The 24,070-nt window shown below is 41.6% G+C and overlaps 1 protein-coding gene across 2 annotated transcripts in view; it reads left to right on the top strand.

Annotated features, from left to right (window-relative positions):
• CACHD1 (cache domain containing 1) overlaps positions 1-24,070 on the top strand; it is a 124,955-nt gene that overhangs the window by 30,378 nt on the left and 70,507 nt on the right. For both annotated transcript variants that reach the window (XM_081193672.1, XM_081193673.1), the window contains exon 2: positions 14,398-14,460. In XM_081193672.1, the coding sequence (XP_081049798.1) occupies positions 14,398-14,460 (63 nt within the window). The remainder of the gene's footprint in view (positions 1-14,397; positions 14,461-24,070) is intronic.

Below are 24,070 nucleotides of genomic sequence, written 5' to 3' on the forward strand. Positions count from 1 at the left end.
GGGCACAGCAGATGGATGAGGGGAGAAGATGGAAAAAGACATGTTGTGTAAGTGGACATCCATGAAGTATTGATATTCACAGTAGACTTTGTGGCTAGGATTCCATCGCCAGAAAAAGTTCACCTGCAATTTTTGCTCAGTCTAGAGGTATTCTGTGCTCAGAAATCTGGACCAAAAAAACAAAGCGCTCTTATTTAAACAAATTGAGCATAAAATAATGCGCCCTTTTAAAATTATTTCTATATTGTTTTGTTTTTTCCTGTTACTGCTAATGGTAAGAGATTTGATTAATCACCTGCTAAGCATTGCTCATAAAAACTGATAAGCTGAAATACAGGGCAAGAGTTTTACAAGACTAGGTAAAAACTGGTATAGATACAGTTTTTAATTTTTCAGCATTAAACCCTGAAAATGGTGTGCCAAGAAAACTACTCCAAACACTGCAGCTTTAAAAGATACAGCTAAAGTTTCACTTAAAGTTGCTAAGCCAATTGCTTATTGAGGATTTTTGCTGCTACACAGTGAGGCAGAATTGAGGGGTAAGATCCATGATTCCCTGCCACTTCTGGTCCTGCACTGATGGTAGTAATATAGCATATTTCAGGTATGGAAATGCTGAAGAAAGTTTGACCTGTTGCTATCTTGTATGGCCTCTGATTCCCACCTGCAAAAGATGATACAGATTTGCACATGGCATGAAGTGTATGCCAACTTTATGCAAATATCTGCCCTCTTGTGAGTGGAGCAAAGGGCCCAGTCCACATACAGTGTACTGGGTCTGAGTCTTCTCAAGTATTGAGATAATTACAAGTGTTTAATTTCTATAGGTGGAATTTAATTGGTGCTGCTAGTGTTTTTGCTCTAGAGAGGGCACATAATTATCTTTTTTGACACCTTTCACCTTATTCTGGAGAGTTCCCCAACTCTTCAGTGCAGATTTTCAGGGACTACTGCAATAGGCTGCAGTAGAAATGGAAATTGTTAAAACAGTCTCCTTTCTTTCTTATGAGTGGGTCACCTCCCACTGAATACAATAGGATACAGTAAGAAAGACATTGTGGTGACTTGGTAGATCATCTAGCAATGAATTAATTCCCATATGCTTGAATTGGGGACTTCTCAGGCAAGAATCTTAGCAGGTGGCCTTTAAGAATTCCCAATACCGTATTGACCTAAATAAAAGCTACACTCCCCCCCCCCGCCATGCCCAAATTCTGACCATGAAAAATTAAAGTGCGGCTTAAATTCTTGACATTACAAAAATTGGCTTTTATGATATCGTTGCTGAAACAGACATACGGTAAAACAGAATGGATGCCTGGGAATTTTAAGGGAACGGTTTATATTCGGGTATTGTCTTTTTTCCTACCCCCCCCCCCGAATTTTAAAGGTGCAGCTTATTTGCGGGTGCGGCTTATATTTGGGCCAATTTCACATTGATCCTAGTCATTCTTTCTTTCTGTCTGTCTCTATCGGCTATAGCACTGGTTTCTCCATCTGCAAACATTTCCTGAGGTCTAGTTCAGCTGGTTCTGCCTCTGCCAATCAAGCAACAAACTCTCTCTGTCTCTTTCCGCTAGCGTAGAGGTGGCAGTGGTGGCAAAACGTTTTTCATACTTCTGCTTCTTCAGGGAGTAAATTGCTGTCTGTCACTAATAAGGACTTGTTTGTGGTCATGTTTCCAACCCAGTTAGATCTTGAGGTTTGTAACTGCTGTGTAAGGGCTATGGTTAGAGTTGTGGATTCCTGAGTAGTGGCAAGCAAAGCAGATCTTTTCTCCTTCACATTAAGTAACAGTGGTGAGAGTCTCTTCAGAATCTTTCAGGCATGGATTTAATGCAACTCTCACTTCTTGAAGCTTGAATACTTCATACATTTAATACTTTCCCTTACCTGTCCTGCATTCATATATCAAAACATCATTGTTCTGCTCTAAATCATCTTCAGATGTTCCTTCTCTCTGTGTATAATCATCTGTATAGATGTGCCCTCCCCCAGATTTCAGTTTTGGGGTTCTTTACATACATACATACATACATACATACATACATACATACATAATTTTATTTGTATGCTTCTTTTCCACAGTTCAAACCATGTTCAAACATGAAAAAATACATAACTACAACATAACAAAAGTATCAGAAACAATAAATAAAATATTTTATTTAAAAAAACGACTGAACAATTTCCACATAAACCACAAGATACAAAAAACCCAACAGCAACCCCCAAACAACACTGCTGCCCAAGAGTCTGTTCCAGCCTCAGCTTTTGTAGCTGGAGTCAGTCAGGGCCCCAGCCAACCAGGCCAGGTGGAAAAAGGCTTGCAAGGCAGGGAGCAGCACTTCCAGGAATCGGTCAAGATGGTCATGGTCGAGGTCTGCCACAGTTTCTTCCATTGTTCTTTTAAAATGCAGAGGTCACTGCTTTACCAAAAAGAGCATCGTGGGCACAATTGGAACTCAATAAAAGAAGTCTCATAAAACATTCCAGCTGTTAGGTTTCCATTAGATAAGGAATCCATTAGTGCACCTACACCGAGAAATGATGAGGAACTTAGCTTTTGAAAAACTCATATCTCAGATTCCACTGTTTTTCCCTGTGTGCTTCTAAAACAGCAAGGCAGGGCCCTGTCGCTTGCAATTTAACAGAGACACGGAAAGAAAGTTGATGGGGACAAGGTTCCACCAATATAGAAAAAAAACACAGCAAGTAAATGAGTTAAGGGGCCTTTCAACGTAGCAGCAAGAGGGAGCTAACCAGATGTCTGGGGCAGAGAATTCCAGTACCAAGCTAGAAAGCAATAAAGATAGGCAAGAGATGATACAAATCTGGTTTCAATTTGATTTCACTTAGCTGTTTTTCTACAGTTTGCCAAGAACAGCTTAGGATGTTACAGCCATTCACTTAATTTTACATTTCATTATAGCTTGAGTGTTGGGGAGGCTAGTGGACTGCCACTTTAGGGCTGAATTTACAGACATGACAGGGACCATGGGAAAAAGCGCTTGCTTGTTCCATCCATGTCCTGTCACGTCTAAATGTAGTTACCACATGATTTGCTAATTTGCATACTAGCACAGTAGTGATTGATGGCCTCGAAGGGTGCACTGCTGGCGTGCTAACTCTGCATGTAATGAGCCGGCTCGGATGCTGTGTGTGGAAAATGCACCTTTGGCCATTGTCACGCCTGTTTCCCTTCTTTTAGATGACTTTGTCATAAGCAGGTGTGTGAAGCACATCAGTCACAGAAAATTTTCATAGCAATTCAGTGTGGAAAAGAAAAGAAAATGAATGAATGGATTATATTAATAGTGCTTAATAAGAATTAATGCTGCTACATGTTTATATAGATTATAAACTAAAATGAAATTTGTTAGGAGATGAATCAGACTACTGGTTGATAAAAAGCTGGTGTAATAGGGAGCAATCCTATATTCATAGGGGCACGTTCCATTGAATTTGGCGGGGGTTCCTTCTGTATCATCAGATTACTGTGATTTATAAAATTGTCTAAGAAATAGTATCTATTCTCATCCCTTTTCTATGCAGTTAGCTTTGAAATTAGCAAGATTATGTTGTAACTGTGTCCTTCTTACTTCAGAGACGGCCAAGAAAAGAGAGGCTTGCATATATAACCTTAAGTAAAGTGAAAACTATTTTGAAAGGGAGACCGACATTTTAGCATTGCAATTTCAAAAACCTGACTAATAAATATTTTATGTGCAGTGAACCATCCTCAAAAATTAAATATGAATGAGTTTAAGGAAACCTTCCTCTTCTATAGTAGAATGGAAATTCTGTAGTTTCAGGAATCAATGTATGCTGCAGATTCAAGTTTCTTTCAAATTAATAAGACATTGCAACCATGATTGGCATAGGGGTATCCTAAATAATGAAAATAATATATAAATATGATGTTTGGAAGGAAATTGCATTATAGTGTTTATTTTGAACAAACAGGTATGCTTTTCCTAAGGACATATAATTTTTGTTGTTGTTGTTGCAATTCATCAGACAGGCGAAGTGACAAGTGATTTATACACCCACCCCAATCTGTAATAGAAATTGTTTTAATTGTAGCAATTTGTCAAAAGCAGTAGTTCTTGCGTAATTTAGGGTAGCTGACTGAGAGAAAGCAGTTGGATATAATTGATAATTACTGGGAAATAGTCCCAGCCTTTCACTTCCTAATTTATAAGTTTAAAAATATATCTACTCACCAGCGTTGCAGGTTTCATATAATCTGCAAATCTGGGTCAGGAATGTTTTCTTTTTCTTTTTAAAACCTTAAATAAAATACCCTTGCAAGCCCATACCGCTTTCCTTTGCAAGTGGGCAATTAGGATGTAATGCTGAACATGCTTACCTGGGTGCGTGTCACGTTAAACTCAGTGCAGCTTACTCCTGAGTAGACATACGTAGCACTGCAATGTTAGTGGAGCAGGCAAGGAAACGGGACACTTCCCCTCTCCCCCCACCTGAGGATGTGGTTTTTTCATTACTTCAGTTTGTATCCTTGAGTGTTGCAGCAGTTAATATCTCCAGACCTAACAGTAATAGTTCTTGTTGGAGGAGGCGGTGTGGGGAGTATTGCTGTAAAGTAGGCTTGATTTCTGCTTTTCAGTGATTCAGTATAAGCAATAGAATAATTAGGATGACCCGTTAAATAAACTGTTCTTCACGTAAAGCTGGCGATAGATGGCTTTCAGTACTAAACCACAGGAATTTTGACCGCATGCTAAAGATTTGTGTATGGTTTTGTTAAAAAGCAGGAGACAAACCCTCCCAATGGCTACATGGCGATATTACTTGTGTGGAAAGTGGCAATTTTATCTTGTGGGTGGCTGGTTTTTAAGCTTAGGATAACATTCCAGGTATCTGTAGTCTGAAACTTGTGCCATAATAAACTTGTTAGTCTTGTTTTGTTGCAACAGCCTACTACACTGTTACCCCACTGAATATTATAAATTCTTCTTTATGAAGCTGAATTCCAAACATTTTAAACTTTTTCACTTCTAGGCATTTCCCCCTGTTCTGTCTGTGCCACCATAAATTTGTTAATATCAAGACTCCAAAGGTGGTGAGAGCTTTTATTTTTTTAAAAGAAATAATGAGGTGTTTGTTTTCAAAGGTGTGCAATAGAAACTACTCCAGGTTGACTCTGAGGTGTCTACATAGCTATTGCCAATATTGTAAATCTGCGGTGTCATTTTTCGTATGTGGAAAGACATTTAGATAAGTTCAGAGACTAATACCTTGTGCCTAGGCTGCTTCTTGGGCCATATACATAAGCAGCCTATAAGGTATTCCTTGTTTGCTTGGGTTATTGCGAAACAGATAGTGCTGAAGTTTAAAAGTGTATAACTTTGAATCCAAAGTTAGCATTTGTTTGTTCATTTTGTGAATTCATTATATTTTAAGCTTTGATTTTCAGCAATGTTTTGTTTATATTTTATTTGCTTAGCATGCCACCTTTAGCATTGTTTACTTAACTATTGAATGAATATTCTTTGTCGTCCTTCAGTAACTTATTTTCAGGGTGATTCACTTTTATTTATGTAAACAGTGACAACACAAGATCTTTCATGTACGCATGCACTGCACTCCCAGCATGTGAAAACTATGTATTTCCAGCTTTGCCTGTACTGATCAGATTTATAGTGCATACAGCATTGCATGTATTGGGCCTTTTTTTTCTTGTGGAGTATGAAATTACACAGGCTTATCCCATGCCATTAGAGCTGTGAGTGTGCAGCCTGTCTTGTGATTGATAGATCTGTAAAGTAGAGAAACACAGCGCCAAGAATGAAACGAAACTCTCTCGACATGAACATAATCCTTCTGAGGCCAACATTCCTCTTAGATTCTGATAGGGTTTTCCTGTTTTCTGTCTTTTAATAAATATCCATGAAGAACAAAACAGAAGTCCCCAATTGTGTTAGAATGCTTTCTCATATGACGAAGCAGCTACTCCTGGCTCATATTTTGGGAACAGAGGGGGGGAAAGTGAGTTAACTGGCAAGTCAACTTACTCAGCTAGTGCAAAGCAAGACGTTGGTGACCAGGAGTTACAGCTTCATGATGGTGGAGATGAAATACTTGAATTTTATACCTGTGTTGGTTTCTGCAAACAATTGCACAGGTAATGGCATCTGCATTTTGCAGCTGTTACATGTGACCCCATAGCAATTGCTAGTACTGTATGTAACAGAGTCTCTTCCTTCCTTGGTTTGCCTCAGTAGCAACAGCCTTTCAGGTGGCTGAGCAGCATAGGTAGCCTCCCTTTGTGCTCATTGTTAGTGCCATAACTACTAGAAACAAACACCGTATTAGCCCAAATACAAGCCTGACCTGAATATAAGCCTCACCTTTAAAATTCAGTGCCTTGGGGGAGGCTTGGGAGCCGTGGACGTGACGGGCGCCATTGCCCTGTGCTCCCGACAGCCCTCGTGGCAGCTGTTTCAGCAGCGATATCGTACGGTAGCGAATATAAGCTGCACTTTAACTTTTAACAATCGGAATGGGGGGGGGGGAAGTGTGGCTTATATTCAGGCCAATATGGTATTTAAAGACAGAGCCACATGATGGGAAGCTTCACTTCCATTGGTGGCTGCTGCTTGCCATCTTAATTTACGCAAAATGCCCCAGCCTATAGATCTATGAAACATCAGCTGGCCACTAGCACTGGGCCTGACGAAAGAGAAAAGAACAAAACTTGGCTTTAGATTGTGATCTAGGAGGAGAGAGCTTAACCAAGTCTGAGCTTGGACAATATGCTAAGCTTAGCTGCCACTCTACATTGACCTGAAAGTAATAGGGTGGATCAGCACAGCTGCAGTCTCCTCCTGGGCACCCAGCATGCTAATGATAAGCCATGATTTGACTGAACACTACATGAGAACCTAGCTGTTGCGTTCTACTCAGAATATTTATATGTATTTGTTAATTTGTACTTTGTGCTAATTTGTTATACAGTCATACCTCTTGTTACGTTTGCTTCAGGTTAAGTCTTTTCAGGTTGTGTCCTGCGGCAACCCGGAAGTACTGGAAAGGGTTACTTCTGGGTTTCACCGCTCACACATGCGCAGACATGCAAAATGACGTCGCGTGCATGCGCAGAAGTGGCGAATCATGACCCATGCGTGCGCAGACGCGGGTTGCATTCCTTTCAGGTTGTGAACGGGGCTCCAGAACGGATCCTGTTCGCAACCAGAGGTACCACTGTATATTTCAAAATAGCTTTTGTACTGGAAATGCTCCTCTATCTTTTACAACTGGACACTGTACCATTTGATAATGGCATTTTTGGACTCTTGAGTGGCTCTCCCCTTCTCTCCCCCCCCCCTGTTATGTCATTCTGCTCTTGACCTCTATTGAGAATACAGGAATCCACTGGATAATTATCTACTATTATTGTAGATTATAGTAAATATATTTCCCTTGTCCCCTACTCCCAGGCTCAAGATGAAGAAAATTAATAGTGTATGGAGGTTTATTTCCACCATCTGCTTTATATTCTGAGGTTGCATAACATCAATTTTAGTTTTCTGTAAGATTGCCATGCGCATTGTCATGAGTATAACGTTAGTCAAATTACATAGACTAAACGCTGAATCGTTTTAACATGTGGAACTAATTTTTTTCCTTCCCCCCTCCCCTTCTTTGGCTTCAAAAAAAGTATCTTGATGACATTTTTGGTAGTTTTCCAGCTCTTCTTTACTCAGGGTAAATAGGGGTTTCGAAGAGGTTATGTCTAGAAATACAGTGTCCCAGTTGGAGCTTCAATCTTTCCCCCCTACGTTTTTAATGGTCTCAGTTTGGATGTCTTCAAGTAACTGAGCATACCTTTGAGCAATTATACTATCCCATTGACGTCTATAAATAAAAGTGCAGAGAGCCTCTGCCAGCTCAGGTTCTTTCAGAAACAGAGCCTAGTGGAACAGCCTCTTACATTGGTATAATGTGTTGTGGTAATAATAACTTGATCTTCACCCTTATGGGATGTTTGGGCAAGGGTCTGATTGGCATAAGTCACTGCGAAAAGGAAGTGAAGGACTGTTGTAATAAAGGTATTAAGAATTGGAGAAACTTTCCCAAAGTCTCCTTTCCGTCCATTTTGGTTTTGTTTTGTTTCTAAGATTCTCCCCCAAATGCGAATTCCAGCTAAGGGTTTGAAAATTTGTTTAATGAGGATGCTAGGTTAAATATGCTTGCATGAGATACGGGTATATATGCTTTCTTAAGCAGTGCTGCAGTGGTCCAGCCTCTCCAGGATTCCTCTTCACCTAGTTAAGATGCTCCCTGTCTTTTGTCCTCCCTCCTCTGTTCCTTAGCAAACTCCGGCCCCCATCAAAAGACAGAAAGCAAGTCATACAGGTGGATGTGGAAATAAGGGTTCTAACTAGCACATTTATTTGCTCAGTGCTACCTCTCTCTTTTTTTAAAAAAATCAACCAAAACTAAAACCAGTCAACAAAACAACAGTTTGATCAAATATAACAATTCAGAGCAGCAGTAGCAAGCATCAAAACTAATTGGACCAAAACCAAAGAGAATACAACAGTCTTCAATTGGTGCCCAAGTTATATAGGTGCCAAGAAGGACCTCTCTAGGGAGCACAAACCTTAATTACAGTACTGGCACAGAAAAGGACTTATCTCCACTTCCTATATTCAAGGGATAAGGCAGAAAAGGAATGGTATGAGTGGTCAGACTTTGCTTGTTTCAACTGTAGTTGGGAGGGGAAATGCTTTGCCTCGTATTGGGAAAATATTTTATTGTTTCTGCTGCAGGGCTAGCTGTGTGTATGTTTGTGTACTTCCTTTAGTTTTGTAAAATGTCATAGGAAAGGGTTGACTCCTCCCCACCCCCAGCTTTGCTGCTACAGTGCAAATTATAGCATCACTGAGGCTGCTTTTAAGTAAAAATAAACAAATGTTAGATCTGATCACATGTAGTTTGGCCATGAGCCTAATCAGGCTAGGAGCTGCTGTTCCCCTTTTCCTCCCATCTACACGAATGGCGATCTAGAATCAGTACAGATGCATGGAGCCGCATGCATTCTCAGATTTATTTAGTTATAAAAATTGTATACAGCTTAATGTAATGAACATCTCCAAGTGGTTTACATAGAAGTAATTAAAGCAGAACACCATTTAATAAAACTGAGCATTAAAAATTCATTACTTTTAAAATATTAAAAAGAGCCTATAATTAGAAAGTAGGAGTTGGTAAGAGTCTAGGCAAACTTGCATAAACCGAAGTTTTTGAGAGTTGTTTTAAGATGACCACTTCATGACTGAGGGTTGGTATTCCAAAGACTGGGTGCCATCGCTGAGAGAGCCCACTTTTGCAGTGTCCCCAAGGGACAGTCTGCTGGTTGTGAAATGACCAGTAGGTCATTCATAAGAAAATCCTACAGCTGAGCTTGGTCTGCATCAGGGGACATAGTTCTGTTAGATGTCCTTGTCCCAAGTTGTTTACAGCTTTAAATGTCAACAACAAACTAATTGACCATGTACTATGTTACTAGGCTGATTTACATTTTGATAAAGCATATGGTACAGTTATAATATTAAGAGTTCACAATTTGCTGCTCATGGTGAGAGCCTGGATGGGTTCGAGAATGGCAGTGAAGGTGCTCAAAAGACAGAATGAGAGTTTGTTAGCACAGAGTGGGGCCCTCTCTCTGATTGGGGGCGGGGAGTGAGTGGGTTGCATTGCACCAAGTAAGAAATGGTGTGGGAACTGTTGATAGGACCATTTGGTTCTTCAGTGAATTGAATGTCCTGTTTTCCTCATCCACGTATTTTATTAAATGGGAATTTCTAATGTTGTAGTTTAGGGTTTTTTTTGCTATATAATGGAGCTGTTTATTTGTTTGTTGTTTATTGGACATACTTTGATGGATTTTGCAATTTCTGTTTATTGCTTTCCCCCTGTATATTATTATTTTACTTCATTGTTCCCCACTCTGGAATCGACAATATTCAATGAAGAGTGAATTATAAGTACTTCAGATAAATGTATAAATAAACCCAGCAGTTTTGTATATGCCATTCATGTTTAAACACGAATCAATGATGGTAATTTGTCAGATATTTCACATGCAGTATAGATAAATTCATGTATGCCACATTTTCACAGTGTGTGATGCAAAGTGCATGCAGAACTGCACTGCATTATCCATATCAAAGGGCGCAACTACATATAACTCCAATCATGCTGCTTGCAATCACACAATTTTTCCTTCATTTAATTACAGGAACCATGGGGAGAGAAGATAAAACATTTCAATGATCACAGTATTTATGTGCTGCTGTTAGGTAGCAAAAATTAAGATTTGAAGCAAACATTTTCATAGTGGAAAATTTTATACTTATTTTTTCAACTCACTCTCACTTGAAAACATAAGCTAAGTAACCAAACAAGCGATTATTGGTATTCTTTTTTCCTAACTATATTCATTATTTTTAATGCTTCTTCATAGATCTGTAAAAGCTCAGGTTAAGGGCTAGCTTCGTATTATGGATAGAAACCTCAGTGTTAGCTAAGAGGCTATTTCTTTGTTTCCTTTGATGTCCAGATATTCAGCAATTTGTGAGTGGAAAAGAAAATGCAGTTCATTTTGCATCAAAATGACACCTTTAATGTATTTTCTTCTGATGTTAAATTAGCTTCTCTAAATTGGGTGGGGTGGGAAAGGTTTGTTTGTAGTCTTAGAAACTGATCAGAGCTTTTAATAAAGGGGATAGAATGAGAGGAAGTTTCAGTGTTGGGCTTTTTCATAATAGTTGTATCTTGCCTTTTTAATCCTTTTAGGCTCACTGGGACTTGTAAACTCAGAAGATTTACTGCCGCCCTCTCCAGGGGTGGCCTTAGCATTAAGAGTTCAAATTTCTTAAATTCCTGAAGTCCCCAAGAGGGAAAGGAATAAGGGAAAGTGACAGTCATAAGCTCAGTGGAACAAAACGTAAGATTATTCCACAGTGTTTTCTGTGACCAAGGATATGTCTTCCTTGAATGATGGCAAGAGGGGTGCTGAGGATAGAATTTGACCTGCCAAACTGCTGCTTATATCTTTATTTTCTTAGATGCTACATCTAGTTCAGATAAGGTACTTGCATCCTTAGCTGTGAATGGAGGGTGGTACAGTGGTACCTTGGGTTAAGAACTTAATTCGTTCTGGAGGTCCGTTCTTAACCTGAAACTGTTCTTAACCTGAGGTACCACTTTAGCTAATGGGGCCTCCCGCTGCCGCCACGCCGCTGCTGTACGATTTCTGTTCTCACCCTGAAGCAAAGTTCTTAACCCGAGGTACTGTTTCTGGGTTAGCGGAGTCTGTAACCTGAAGTGTCTGTAACCTGAAGCGTCTGTAACCCCGAGGTACCACTATATATAAATTGAATAAGCTAATAAACTAAAACTCTGTAAAGCACTGCACACAAAGTGTGGCGCTCAAAGAAATAAACCGGACAACAAAATTAATATGATGGAGTGTTTTGAATCTGTTGTTGCTCGATGTAGTTAACAGTACGTTTTATCTTTTAGAATAAGGTGCTTGGAAAGCAATTTAATCTTAATATTAACACATATGGCACACTTAGGATCAAATTACTGCTGTGCTTTGGCAGTGGGTTACACTCCCACCTTACTTGGTTTGTTCCTTTTCCATTCCCCCCCCCAAAAAAAAATGCTCTTTACCATTTGTCTTTGGTCCCATATTTCTTTAAAATACTGTAACTCATTGTCGGCTTTGCCTGTATGCCTATGATTGAAATGTATTTTTAAAGTAGCTGAGCTTAATCGTGATTTAAACTATTGGTTTAATATGAGTTTCCCAATTTGTAACTCACTTATTTCCTGAACAAAAGAGTGCATATTATACAGTTGTGATAACAGTTAATACAGATTGGTCTGCAAGTAAATGAAGTTTTTATGATACAAGAAGCATTAGCTATAACAGGGGTCAGCAACCTAAAGACCATAGCCAGGAAGCGGCCCTTGGAGGTCATGAGCTGCCCCGAACTGAGCCGCCCGTTCGCGCATGCGCTGTGCTAAGCCAGCGCGGCGCAGGGACTTACTTCCGCAGCGCTGGATATCACATCTGCACATGAGCAGACGCTGGAAATTGTGGGCGCGCACACTCATGCATGCGCACAATCCAGCCCACAGACGGATCTCTGCGGGACTGATCTGGCCCAGGCAAGATAATCCTGGCCAACCCCTGATCTAAAACGTCTGACCAGGAAGCACAGATGTATTTTTGTGCCACATAATTATAGCTGCTTAGAGCAGAGAGGAGGAGCCTATAGCCCTCCATTTGCTGCTGGACTCCAGCTTCCTTAACCACTGACAATTGGCAATGCTGTCTGGGGTTGATGGGAGTTGGAGTCCAAGGGCATCTGGAGGACCACAGGTCCCCCACTCCTAGCTTGCCAGCTACAGAAGGAGGTGGGAGCATTGTAAAATGAAAGTAATTCAGATTGGGTTTTCTCTATATGCATTCTCTTATCACTTATGTGAAGACAAGAGCCACACTCTTGGTTAAGCATGCTATATGGTAGGTCTTTGAATAACTGTATTTCTACATGACATGAAAAATAAGTATTCATGCTATTTTGTTGGTAGTTTTGAATATTCATAATTTGGCAGAAGAATAAATGGTACATATGGGTATTTAGTCATATGATATAGGCATATTAACAATATAAATTTATGAGCCTATAGAATAAAACAAAATTCTAAGTTTAGAAAGTGTAGAAAATAAATGGGGAAAATGATCATAACCTTTTTTCCGTGGAAGTAATCTTTTTTTCTTTTAAAATACATATGTCTTATGTAAAGCAGTTGTGATGCAAATGTAGTTACTTTGCCTATACTTCTCTACTGATTAGAATAATAAATTTCTGTTTTGGCTTTGTACACAACTCTTTGCTAATTTGACCAATCGCTGTATACAGATGTCTGCAGAGGGGGGAAAATGCTCCTTTGCACTCTAAACCACTTCCTCCAAACAGACTTCAAAGGGGCTCCTTGTAACTCCCAATTAGCTGACCAGCTGTTACAACAACCTCCTTTGGAGCTCGCAGTGTCAGCCAGCTGATTGGTGCAGTAAATGTGTCTTAAGAAGAGGTTGCTGTAACCATCAATCAGCAGATTGGCAGTTTTGGCAACCTCCCTTAAACATCCAAACTGCTTAGAGCCTATTTTGGCATTAAGTGGAACAACAACAACAACAACAACAACAACAACAGGTGATTGACAGATAGGCATACCTGCTCATCTGTCAATGTTTGCCATCAGCTTCAGTTTCCCACCATCAGCCCCAAAATAGGAAAGATAGATGGTTCTCAGAAGATGTTTGGCTTGTTACATGCATCCACTGAGTCCAAGATCCCCCTTCCTATTGCTTTGGGAACAGCCCATCACCAATAGTGAGATGGTTACCGAAGGCCCTTGATGGCATTGGCTGAATGGAAACTATATACTGTCTCCTTTCTGCCCAAGCCAAGCCTTCTTAAGATCTTTGGGGGTAAGGATAGACTGAGCAGATGCCTGCCTCTGGGCTGGGAGCTAAGGTTGGATAGGCTTCCTCTCAATAACCCAGTAGAAGCCTTGATTATTGCTTTGTAGGTAAGGGTTATCCACTTCTAAAACCTCTTAGCTCCCTCACTGCTGCTGACCCAGATGTAGGAAAGATAAAGGAGAAGACCAGCAAGACATAGACTGGAGAATGCGAGCAAGAAGGGAGGGTGCGAGCAGAGCTGGTTTGTGTACTGATGTGTGTGAGTAATATATAAACAATTTAGTTTTGTCTCTCCGTAAGGAGCCTTCACTTTTTCCGTGCCATTCCCTTCAACAACATGTATGTATACAGTGGGAAAAGGGAGGTACAGAATGCTGCTGCTCCTTTTCCACCGCAGGAGTCCCAAAGCAAAGCCCGTTGAGTATAAGTGAAATCTAGACAGGCTCCTAATGAAATTTAGAATGAGAATTTTTTTAAAAAAGAAAACCTTTTTGAAAAAGCTGCATTGCATTAAATGTATGGTATATGTAAACAATTACTTTATTTGGGGAAAGCCATGTTTGAAATGTGAAGCATAGCTATTTTAAATTCATACCACTTGCACTCAATGTCAGGCACTCTGGATGCAATATCCTATATATTTCCACAAAACACAAACATCTGTTTAATTTAATTATGGAAACGTATGTGTTTTTAATGAAACTGCTGTGGTTTTTCCGTCTCTTATTACCATAATTCTTTTAATCCTTAATCTTCTCTTTTATATTACCTGTTCCGTATGTAGCTGCTTTTTTCACCTAAATACGCTCAGTCACTGATATTATACCGATGTGTCTAATCAATCTTTCTTAATTTTATTACAGCGGATATTCAACTCCTTTGTGTACACGGAAAAAATTTCAAATGGAGAAAGTGAAGTTCAGCAGGTAAGAATTCCTTTGCTGATCAGCATTATATGGCAGTAACACTATAGTAGTAATCAACCTAAAATTTTATATCTGCAGTAGCTGGTTTGCTTTCGTATATGTCTAAAGTTATGATCTTTGTATGTAAGTAGGAGTTGAAGTTTGATATATTTTGGCATAGGCAGATTTTAGCGCAGCTTACTAGTTCATGAATTGCATGGTCCCCGTCACCCCCAAAAAAGAGATAATTGAGGTTTGACTGTCATTCTGCATCTCTCTCCCCCTTGATGCCTGTAGATGGCTGCATTCATACTAGACTAGGATTCTCTAGTAAAGTTTCTCTGAGTGGAGAAAACAGCATTCAAACCTCCTGAAGTGTAAATAAGACAAAACAAAACAAAGGCAGTTCATCTGGAAGCACTTTTGCTTGTCCTCTGCCTGCGGGGAGGAAAGCAGATCAAAGGATGATGGAATGAGCAGGGCCATGTGGGCCCACAGAGAAGGAACATTTGGAAGCAAAAAGCCCGCAGAAGAAACAAAAAGAAGATGCAACTGCGTCAATTATCCCAGTGCTGATGATAAACACAAGGGGCGGGTTACATGGCCTTCTACACTGCACTGATTAGAGCTGGCAAGGAGGTCATTGGGCCCTCTGTTTTCTGAAATGCTTATAGAAAGGATTTAAACTCCCCTCATCCCTGTATGTTCCAAAGCATGCTAGGGCTTGTTCTAGGGTGTGTACTCCTTTCATATAGCGCTCCAGCTAGGCCTCTTGGGCTGAAGTGTCAACCTATGTGAACCAAGTTTTCTCTAGAAAACTTGGATCTCCCATGCAGCTGAACATTCTGGGGAAACTGTACTGATTGCAGACCAGCTGACATTCCAGTGTTTGTCTGCCACAATTGATCTTCTCACAGATGAACTCTGGCAAGCTTCTCTGCAACCCCAGAGTTCCTCAGATAGAGAGCCACTGGCTTAGTGGCTATTGGGAAAAGAGTGGCGGTAGAAGAAGGCCCTTACCTTCCTTTCCCCACGAGAAATCTCTCTTATCCATTAGTGTGAAGAGAAGAGAAGTGTTTTTAAAAGGGAAAATAGAGTTGATCGACCTTCCATTATTCTGTGGGGAAAGGAAAGATGCTGCCACTTAATTCTCATTTGTGTCTGGAATAGAGGCTAGAATCTTAATCTAAAACAAGCACCCTTTCTTTCATATCAGGTTAGTTTTCAAACTAACAAAAACAACATTTAAAAGTTTTACCTCATTTCTCATCCCATATTTTACTGGTAATGTAAATTTAGTGTTTCTTTATTTAGTATGGTTTTATCCTACCCAACTCCTTTCTTTAAGGAGTTCAGGGCTGTGTGCATGGTTCTTCCCCACCCTCATTTTATCCTTACCACAACCTTGCAGAGTAGGCTAGGCTCAGATAAAGTGAATGGCCCAAACAGCTTCATACCAAAGTAGAGATTTGTCTCTGGGTCTCCTTTGCCCTAGCTGGATCCTCTAACCACGCCTCACTGGCTATGTAAATGTGGAATATGTGCCCCATTGTAATTGTTACTAAGGCACGATGTGACATATACCGTATTTTTCGGACTATTGGACGCACCGGTCCATAGGACGCACCTAGATTTGGGGGGGGGGGGAAAGAAAGGCAAAAAAAAATTATCCCCCCCCCGCCAGGCGCGGGGCTGGGGCGGGGAAGCCCGAGCTTCCCCCTCCCCCAGAACGGGACCCAGAGCCATGCCGAAGCTGCGCGCAGCTTTGGCATCGCTCTGGGAGCTTGCGGGGCTGGGGGAGGAGGAAGCCTTCCGCAGGCCTCCAAACCATGTCGGGAGACAGCGGGATGGCGCGCTGCGCCTCTCCCGCTGTCCCCCGAGTTTGCGGGGCTGGGCCAGCCTTCTAACCAAGTCGGGGGACAGCGGGAAGGGCGCGCTGCGCCCCTGCCGCTGTCTCCCGAGTTTGCGGGGCTGGCGACGGGGAGGAGCAGGCTTCTCCCCCGCCAGCCTTCTAACCAAGTCGGGGGACAGCGGGAAGGGCGCGCTGCGCCTCTCCCGCTGTCCCCCGAATTGTGGGGCTGGCGGTGGGGCTCTCCTGAAGCCTGGAGGTTGTGGGGCTGGTGGGGGGGAGAAGCAGGCTTGCTTCTCCCACCCCCAGCCTCCAGATCAGGTCGTGGAATAGCGGGATGGCGGAGCGCTGCCATCCCGCTATTCCCCGACCTGATCTGGAGGTTGTGGGGATGGTGGGGGGGAGAAGCAGGCTTGCTTCTCCCCCCCCCCAGCCTCCAGATCAGGTCGTGGAATAGCGGGATGGCGGAGCGCTGCCATCCCGCTATTCCCCGACCTGATCTGGAGGTTGTGGGGATGGTGGGGGGGGGGGGAGAAGCAGGCTTGCTTCTCCCACCCCCAGCCTCCAGATCAGGTCGGGGAATAGCGGGATGGCGGCGCTTCGCCATCCCCCTATCCCCCGAGCTTGTGGGGCTGGGGGGGGGAGAAGCAGGCTTGCTTCTCCCCCCGCCAGCCTCCAGATCAGGTCGGGGAATAGCGGGGTGGCGGCTCTGCGCCTCCCCGCTGTCCCCAGCTTTTGGGTGCAGGCTGCTGCCCGCAAGCCTTGCGAGCCCGCGGGACATCCCGCCGGGCTTGCAAGACTTGGGATAGCTTCCTGAAGCCTGGAGAGCGAGAGGGGTCGGTGCGCACGGACCCCTCTCGCTCTCCAGGCTTCAGCAAAAGCCTGCATTCGCACCATAAGACGCACACACATTTCCCCTTCATTTTTGGAGGGGAAAAAGTGCGTCCTATAGTGCGAAAAATTCGGTATTTGGTGGTGGGAGAAGTGGACAGTTGTCAGGTAAAGTGCAATACCTTTTCCATCCCTTTCACTGCTTAAGCCAGTGGGTTTCCAAAATTTGTTTTCCCAGAATCCCTTGGACGGTGTGCTGAGAAGTTTCCAAGCATCCCGTCATGTGTCAGTAGTATCCTTTCCCCATTACCATTAGGCAACCAGACTGCTTTCTCAAAACATAAAAAATGGAAATTGGCGGGGAAACACTTAAGTCTCCATGGTCATTCAGTGAGACAAGAACGTTGTCATACGTCTTTAAAAAAACACCTCACAAAGTTTTGAAGGGAGAGTTGTATGAAGCAGCTTTGTTGGAATTCATTTGTAGATTTGACACTATCAGACTTGAGCTGAATGGAGACAAAGTGACTACTGCAGAAATTAATTGTCTCTGGTTAGGTGTTTGCATCTCAGTATCTTTTGCTCTCTGGTTTGGATTGCATTCACATTTGTGCTTTGTGTAGTAATAGGACTTATCTGTCTTGTGCATTGCTTGCATTCTGGACTCACTTTGCAGTGTGTATATTCACGTCAACTGAGGATAACCCCAAGTTTATAGAGGTGGGATTTGACCCCCAAGTTCATGACACAAAAATGTCTTTTATCTTAATGGCACCAAAATTCTTTGTTGTTACATGCAGACTTAAAACAGAGTTTATTTAGTGATAGCCAATAAGTTCTAGTAGTACTGTCATAGGCCTGGAGAACAGAGTTCAAGTCTTCACAGTGCTCACTTGGGTGGACTCGCTAGGCCTCACCAGCTTCACATGTCATTTTGAGGCATTGCTTTCATATCAGGGTTCAAAATTAGCAGGCGCCAGGTGCATTTTGCACCTAAAGATTCTCCATTTGCGAGCACCTAAAAAGTCTGGGTGCCAGTTTTTGAGCCTGGCTGACACACAAGAATTACTGAAATGTATGTGCTTGGAAGCCTTGAAGTAATTGTTAAGGATAGACAATATGGAGTTTAACAATAAAGGGTAGAGTGTTTTGAAAACTGGAGTATGGTACCGATACTTTTATTGTCAACATCAAATTAAACTTGTATTAACAAGTTTATCTTCAGTGTATCTGAAGTGTGCATGCACAATAAAGTTCATACCAAGAACAAACTTAGTTGGTCTCTAAGGTGCTACTGGACAATTTTTTATATATTTGTATTGACAATTTCTGCTAAAAATGTGATACTAACAATGTGTCACTTAACGTTAATTGTGTATTAATTCATGCTTAACAAAATAATAAATTAAAAGTGTTGCCAACCCCACCCCCTCCCAGTGGTGACTAGACATTCTGTTTTGGCGCTCACAACCCAGGTCCCAAAAGCCATTTGGCTCCTAGCTTTTCTAACCTAGTTTCTAACACTGCTTCATATGTACCCTTACCTGAAAGTCATTGAGGCTTACTTCTGAATAGACATGTATAGAATTGTGCTTTAAATGGGATAAACACACGTGTCTGCCCCCAGGTTCCTGGGAGGAAGAGTATTTTCAGTCATCAAATGGCTGATTTTGGCTGGCTGGCAGTGTAAGTAGTCATGGCTGGAGACTTATTGAGTAATGCTTGCTGCTTATACCAGCCTTGTAAAAATCAGTTGTCTGACCAAATTTTAGAAACTGAAATAAGATACTGTCAGGGAGAGTTGACGTGACAATGATGATGATGATACAGTAATTGCAAGTACCCTCTCAGTTGCTTGGTTATAAAAACATCTTTTATCTCCAGTGAGCTTCTTGTTCTCCTAGAATCATAGAATTGGAAGGGGCCTCAAAGGTCTCCTGGTGCAACCTTCTGCCACTGCAGCAAATCCTCTACAATGCCATCTCTAATTGGTGGCTATCTAGTCTCTGCTTAAACCTCTCATGCATCCATCACTTCTCAAGGCAGGCCTGTTTGGATGCTGTTCCGCTCATAGCACCTGGATGTTCCTCCTGTTGTTTAGTCTAAATCCCCTTCCTTGTTATTTGAACCCATCTTAGCATACTTAGTGTCAGAGGAAGCAGTTGATAATACCAGGTCATATGAACTGGCTATAAATGAGTGTTCACATATTCATTTTAATTAACAGGTTTATCACCTTGGCTTCCATTGCTGGCTAAGTGGCAGTGAGCTATGATAACTGATAACATGATAATTGATAATAGTGTCACGAAGAGTATCAAGATAATTGGTATACCCTTCAAGGAGTACACTGCTATCAGCCAAGTGCTGTGTATTACATTACCATTAGTCATGCTTAGGCTCATGTTGACATTGTTCAGTAGTTCTCAGAGTTCAGTAGTTCTCTAGTTAACCATTAATGTTCAGGGCAATATTCAATGTGAAGATTGGCTTTTGGAAGATACAGCTTAGAAATACTGGGCAACAATTTCGAGCTCCAATATATATTTGACAAAAAAATCGAGAAAAACATTGATAGATTAGTGTGGTGCTGTGGGTAAAATATTTTTAGTGACTACAAGCTTGCTCCTTTTTTTAAAAAAAAAACACAGATCCAAAACTGCTCTGTGGTAAAGTTCCTTTGTGGAAATACCAGAGAAGGTATCATTTATTTTCTGCTTTCTGCACACTTGATTTTTTACATTTCTCAGTGAGCCTTTGGCAAACATACAAATTCTTTATACACCCATTTTTTGCAATAGGAACCCATTTTTCGGGTATGACAGTGTTTTAATCACATGTGCTAGGCATTCCTGTGGTCCCGCTAAGATGGCAACCACTATGTGGAACTTATACCAGTGTAACTAGCTGGTGCCCTTTGTTGCTCAATCTAAAAACACAATAGCTACAGGGAGGGAGATAGATGTAGTATAACAACTGTGAAGACGATTTGAAAAGATCCCTAGCAATTCTGTCATCACCCATCAAATACACATCACTCCCAATAACACCCATGGGTTACCCATGTTTTGTGATGGCACAAACACTTCTCTTATGCACAAGCACAGCATCAATACCTTTTACAGAACAGGTGATGTCTCCTGTAGCTACAAGGTCTCTCTGAGGCTGTGCTCAGCTTGAACCCCTGTGAGTAGGTTTCCCCTCTGCTGCATTTCCAAGTTTATATCTCCCACTGCTGTTCACATTCACCTGATTTCTTTCCCCAGTGTTGCAGAAGGTTTTATCTGTGCACTTGCTGTCTTCTGTGTATGCTCTAAAGCCCCCTGATCTGTTCACACCACAATGGAATGACTGCTTCCATTTTCAAATCACGTGGAACCTGGTGTGAGTGCATCAAAGATAAATATTTCTCTAAAAGCAATAGAATGCAGATAGATTGCAGTTAACGTTGTGCGAACCTGTCTTAAAAATGGTGGTGGGAGCATGCTAGAGGCGCAGCAAACAATGATGTGAAAACACCTTAAGGTAGGAGACCAAATTCCCAGGAAGCCTAAGTTGTAGCCTGCAAACAACCACTATTTTCCCAGAGAGAATACCAGGGCCACACAAGGAAAGGTTTAACAATCCCGGTAAGCTACATGGAAGTAGCTGGAATATTCTGAACAGAAAACCCATAGCTGACACTTGAAGGAATGTTTGAGGCCTGCGTATCTTAATATGAAAAAGCAAATGGAAAACAGTTAGTTGTCATTTGGTGTGGATTGCCTTCTGTGATTCACTTATCTTAGATACATTGAGCTGCTTTGTCAGTGGTATGTTCTCAAACCAGCCTGCTCTGGCAGGAACTGGTTGGAGTTGTAGCCCAGAACATCTGGAGGCCTCCATGTTTAGGGAGGCTAGCATAAACTAGCATGATAGCAATTGTCATTCCATTTGAGTACTCTGTCCTTGAAAAGTGACTAATGCTGGGCACTTCAAAGGATGTATTTAGGTAAGATGTTTACAAACTATGCTTCTGGGAATGAGATGAATTCCCTAATCCCAAGCTATTATGTTTGGTTTCACCCTTTTGAGTAGATAGTCTATGAATTCAAGTTTATTGATCAAGTAGTCAGTTGACAAAGAGAATGGACAATAGGTCTATTCTGTTACTTAAAAACGGTATCCAGTGTGTGTTATTTCAGATTGAATTGTAACATTCCACATAACTAGTAGCCAGAATCTGACTGTGGAAACACATCATAGGATGCTCCATTGATTCTTATGAGAGATCATTTTCTTTACCCTGGCTCTGAATGGCACAACATTTAGCTGTGGTTGCAGGTGAGAAGAAGGTTTGAAGGGTATAGGATTCAGTCCTCCTCCAACCTGTCCACTCCTCCAGTCTGTAGCTTTATGCCCACAGAATGGCACTGGTGAAGCAGATATACTGGCATACTGCTCACACACCACAGTAGTGCTGATGTGACTTAATTTCTGCCAGTTTTACTTGGTTCTGCTAGTATAGCAGAGTTTCTACCATATCTTATAAGTCTTCAGTTGGTTGCATCTTAAGTTAGTTGAACTTCAGCCCTATTGAAATAATAATAATAAGAAGAGTTTGGATTTGATATCCCGCTTTATCACTACCCTAAGGAGTCTCAAAGCTGCTAACAGTCTCCTTTCCCTTCCTCCTCCACAACAAACACTCTGTGAGGTGAGTGGGGCTGAGAGACTTCAAAGAAGTGTGACTGGCCCAAGGTCACCCAGCAGCTGCATGTGGAGGAGCGGAGACACGAACCTGGTTCCCCAGATTACAAGTCTATCGCTCTTAACCACTACACCACACTGGCTTTTCACACTTAAGAAAAGCTTAGGTATGACTTGGTTCCCATTGAAACAAATGCAATTTAAGTACAGCTTTGTCTTCTGTCTTTCTGCTTTTATTGCTTAAGAGTTTTATTTAACAGTCAATTTTTTTTTTAAAAAAAGTATTCAGATTGTCTTATAAGAATTTATCTACATGATAATGTGAAATGGTGATTTAAATTAAGCATTGATGAACTCAGTTGGTAGCAACTGGTGTGGGCTCTAATAAATTATTCTCACCTTGAATGAGGAGACTTAAGAGACTGGAAGCAGTACGGCAACAGTTCTGCCTAAACACAATAGGCAGACAGTTCAAAAGCATAGGTGGCTCCTCAAGTATGTGAATGAACAGTATATGACACGTGTAGAAGTGCATATTCTACAGATCGAAGTGGTCAAGTAGGCATGTATGAGACAAGGTGACCCTTCATATAAACTCTTCCTAAGTCGTTAAGGGCTTTACATGTTAATAGTAAAACTTTGAACTTGGTTGTCAGGGAACTGACATCGGAGCCAGAGGCAAGGCTCCCAAGTGATGCTGGAGAAGGGCCCAGCAGGGAGAGAGGCAGCTCAGCTGGGGAAGGAAATCAGCGCAACACCAGGGATAAAGGGGGGCAGATGGGGGAATCGGTGAGAGGGCTCCAGGACTCCTCGTCGGAGACCAGCGAGGAGAGCACGGGTCCTCCGCTACCCACACCCTCCCTGCGCAGAAGACTTTCGCGCAGGGAGAGTAGGAGGAGACTTGGCGTCAAAACAGCTTTTATGCTGGAAGAGGTTTAAGAAACGCCCACTGACGGATTCTGCTAGCGACTGAAACAGCCACGAAGTGGAAGGCTGTCCAGACAAAAGGTTTAACCAGCCAACATAGCCAGGAGTGGCGGCAACTTACGCACGAGTAACCCCAATCATTATTACATTGGTCAAGTAGCAAAACGGCTGCCAATGCAGAACTTTGACCAGAGATGCAATATGCTGATAGGATCTCACTCCTATCCGTGCAGAATGGTGCAGAATCATTATGTAAAGCAGTTTCTGGACCAACCACAGTGGAAGTTCACATAGAGTGTGTTGAGTAATCTAGTTTTGAAGTTACCAGTGCCTGGACGACTGTGATCAAGCTACCCCAGAAGCAGTCACAGTTGATGTACTAGCCTAAGCTTGTAAAAGGCTGTCCTAGCCCCCAAGGCCACCTAGGTCTTCAGTGACAAAGTTGGTTTCAAGAGCACTCCCAGACTGCAAACTTGCTTCTTCACATCTGATTTCTGACACTAGGACCGTACAAGTCAAGGTTATTACTAGTAGTTATAATTTATGGTAAAGTCAGTCGTCCTCCTGGATCCAGGTGATGTTTCAAAAACAAAACAAACTCTGTATTTGAATGTACGTCCCATGGAGACAAAATCCTATTGCCATAAAGAATGGCCCCAGGATTGCTGCCAATTTTGGTACAATGACAAAATGTCACAGAATATACATTCTAGGAATTTAGTATTTAATTGAAGGACATTTTAAAAAAGACCTATAATAAATATGGTAAAATATGCTATGTGCATGAAAATAAACATTTAAATATCCTGACATACTTTTACCACTGTACATCCCACATCACATAGTGTAGCCAAGACAACCTTCGTGTTGAAAACTTTGTGTGAATTTGAGAGCTAAAAGGATTATTGTCAAAGTAACTGTAAAATCTAGGCCTTTTGAAACCATCTTGATTCTTTCAGAGACAGTCTCATCGGCTTTATTTGAAGGATAATGCCTTTCACTGCCATTTTCTGGGTGGTCTGCACACCACTTAAAATCATATGGGTTAAATTATACAATGGGTTTTAGAAGAAGGGGGTGGTGGTGGTGAGGTTTCTGGTAAAGCCTCCAATATATATTGCTTACACCACGGCCCTAGATGCATACATTAACTCTTAACAATATATAAATAAATGTCTAAACATTCTAAGTATTGTGACGAATACTTAGCTGTCAGAGAAGATAGATGAGGCCCCTATAGAGTATAACTACCATGGATAAAAGCTCAGGATTGAAAAGAGCAAGAGAGTAAGTGAGCACTTCTGTTTTAATAATAACTTGGCTCTTTAGTGCTAA

Source organism: Podarcis bocagei (genome assembly GCF_964188305.1).
Source record: "Podarcis bocagei genome assembly, chromosome: 5".
Classification (NCBI taxonomy): domain Eukaryota; kingdom Metazoa; phylum Chordata; class Lepidosauria; order Squamata; family Lacertidae; genus Podarcis; species Podarcis bocagei.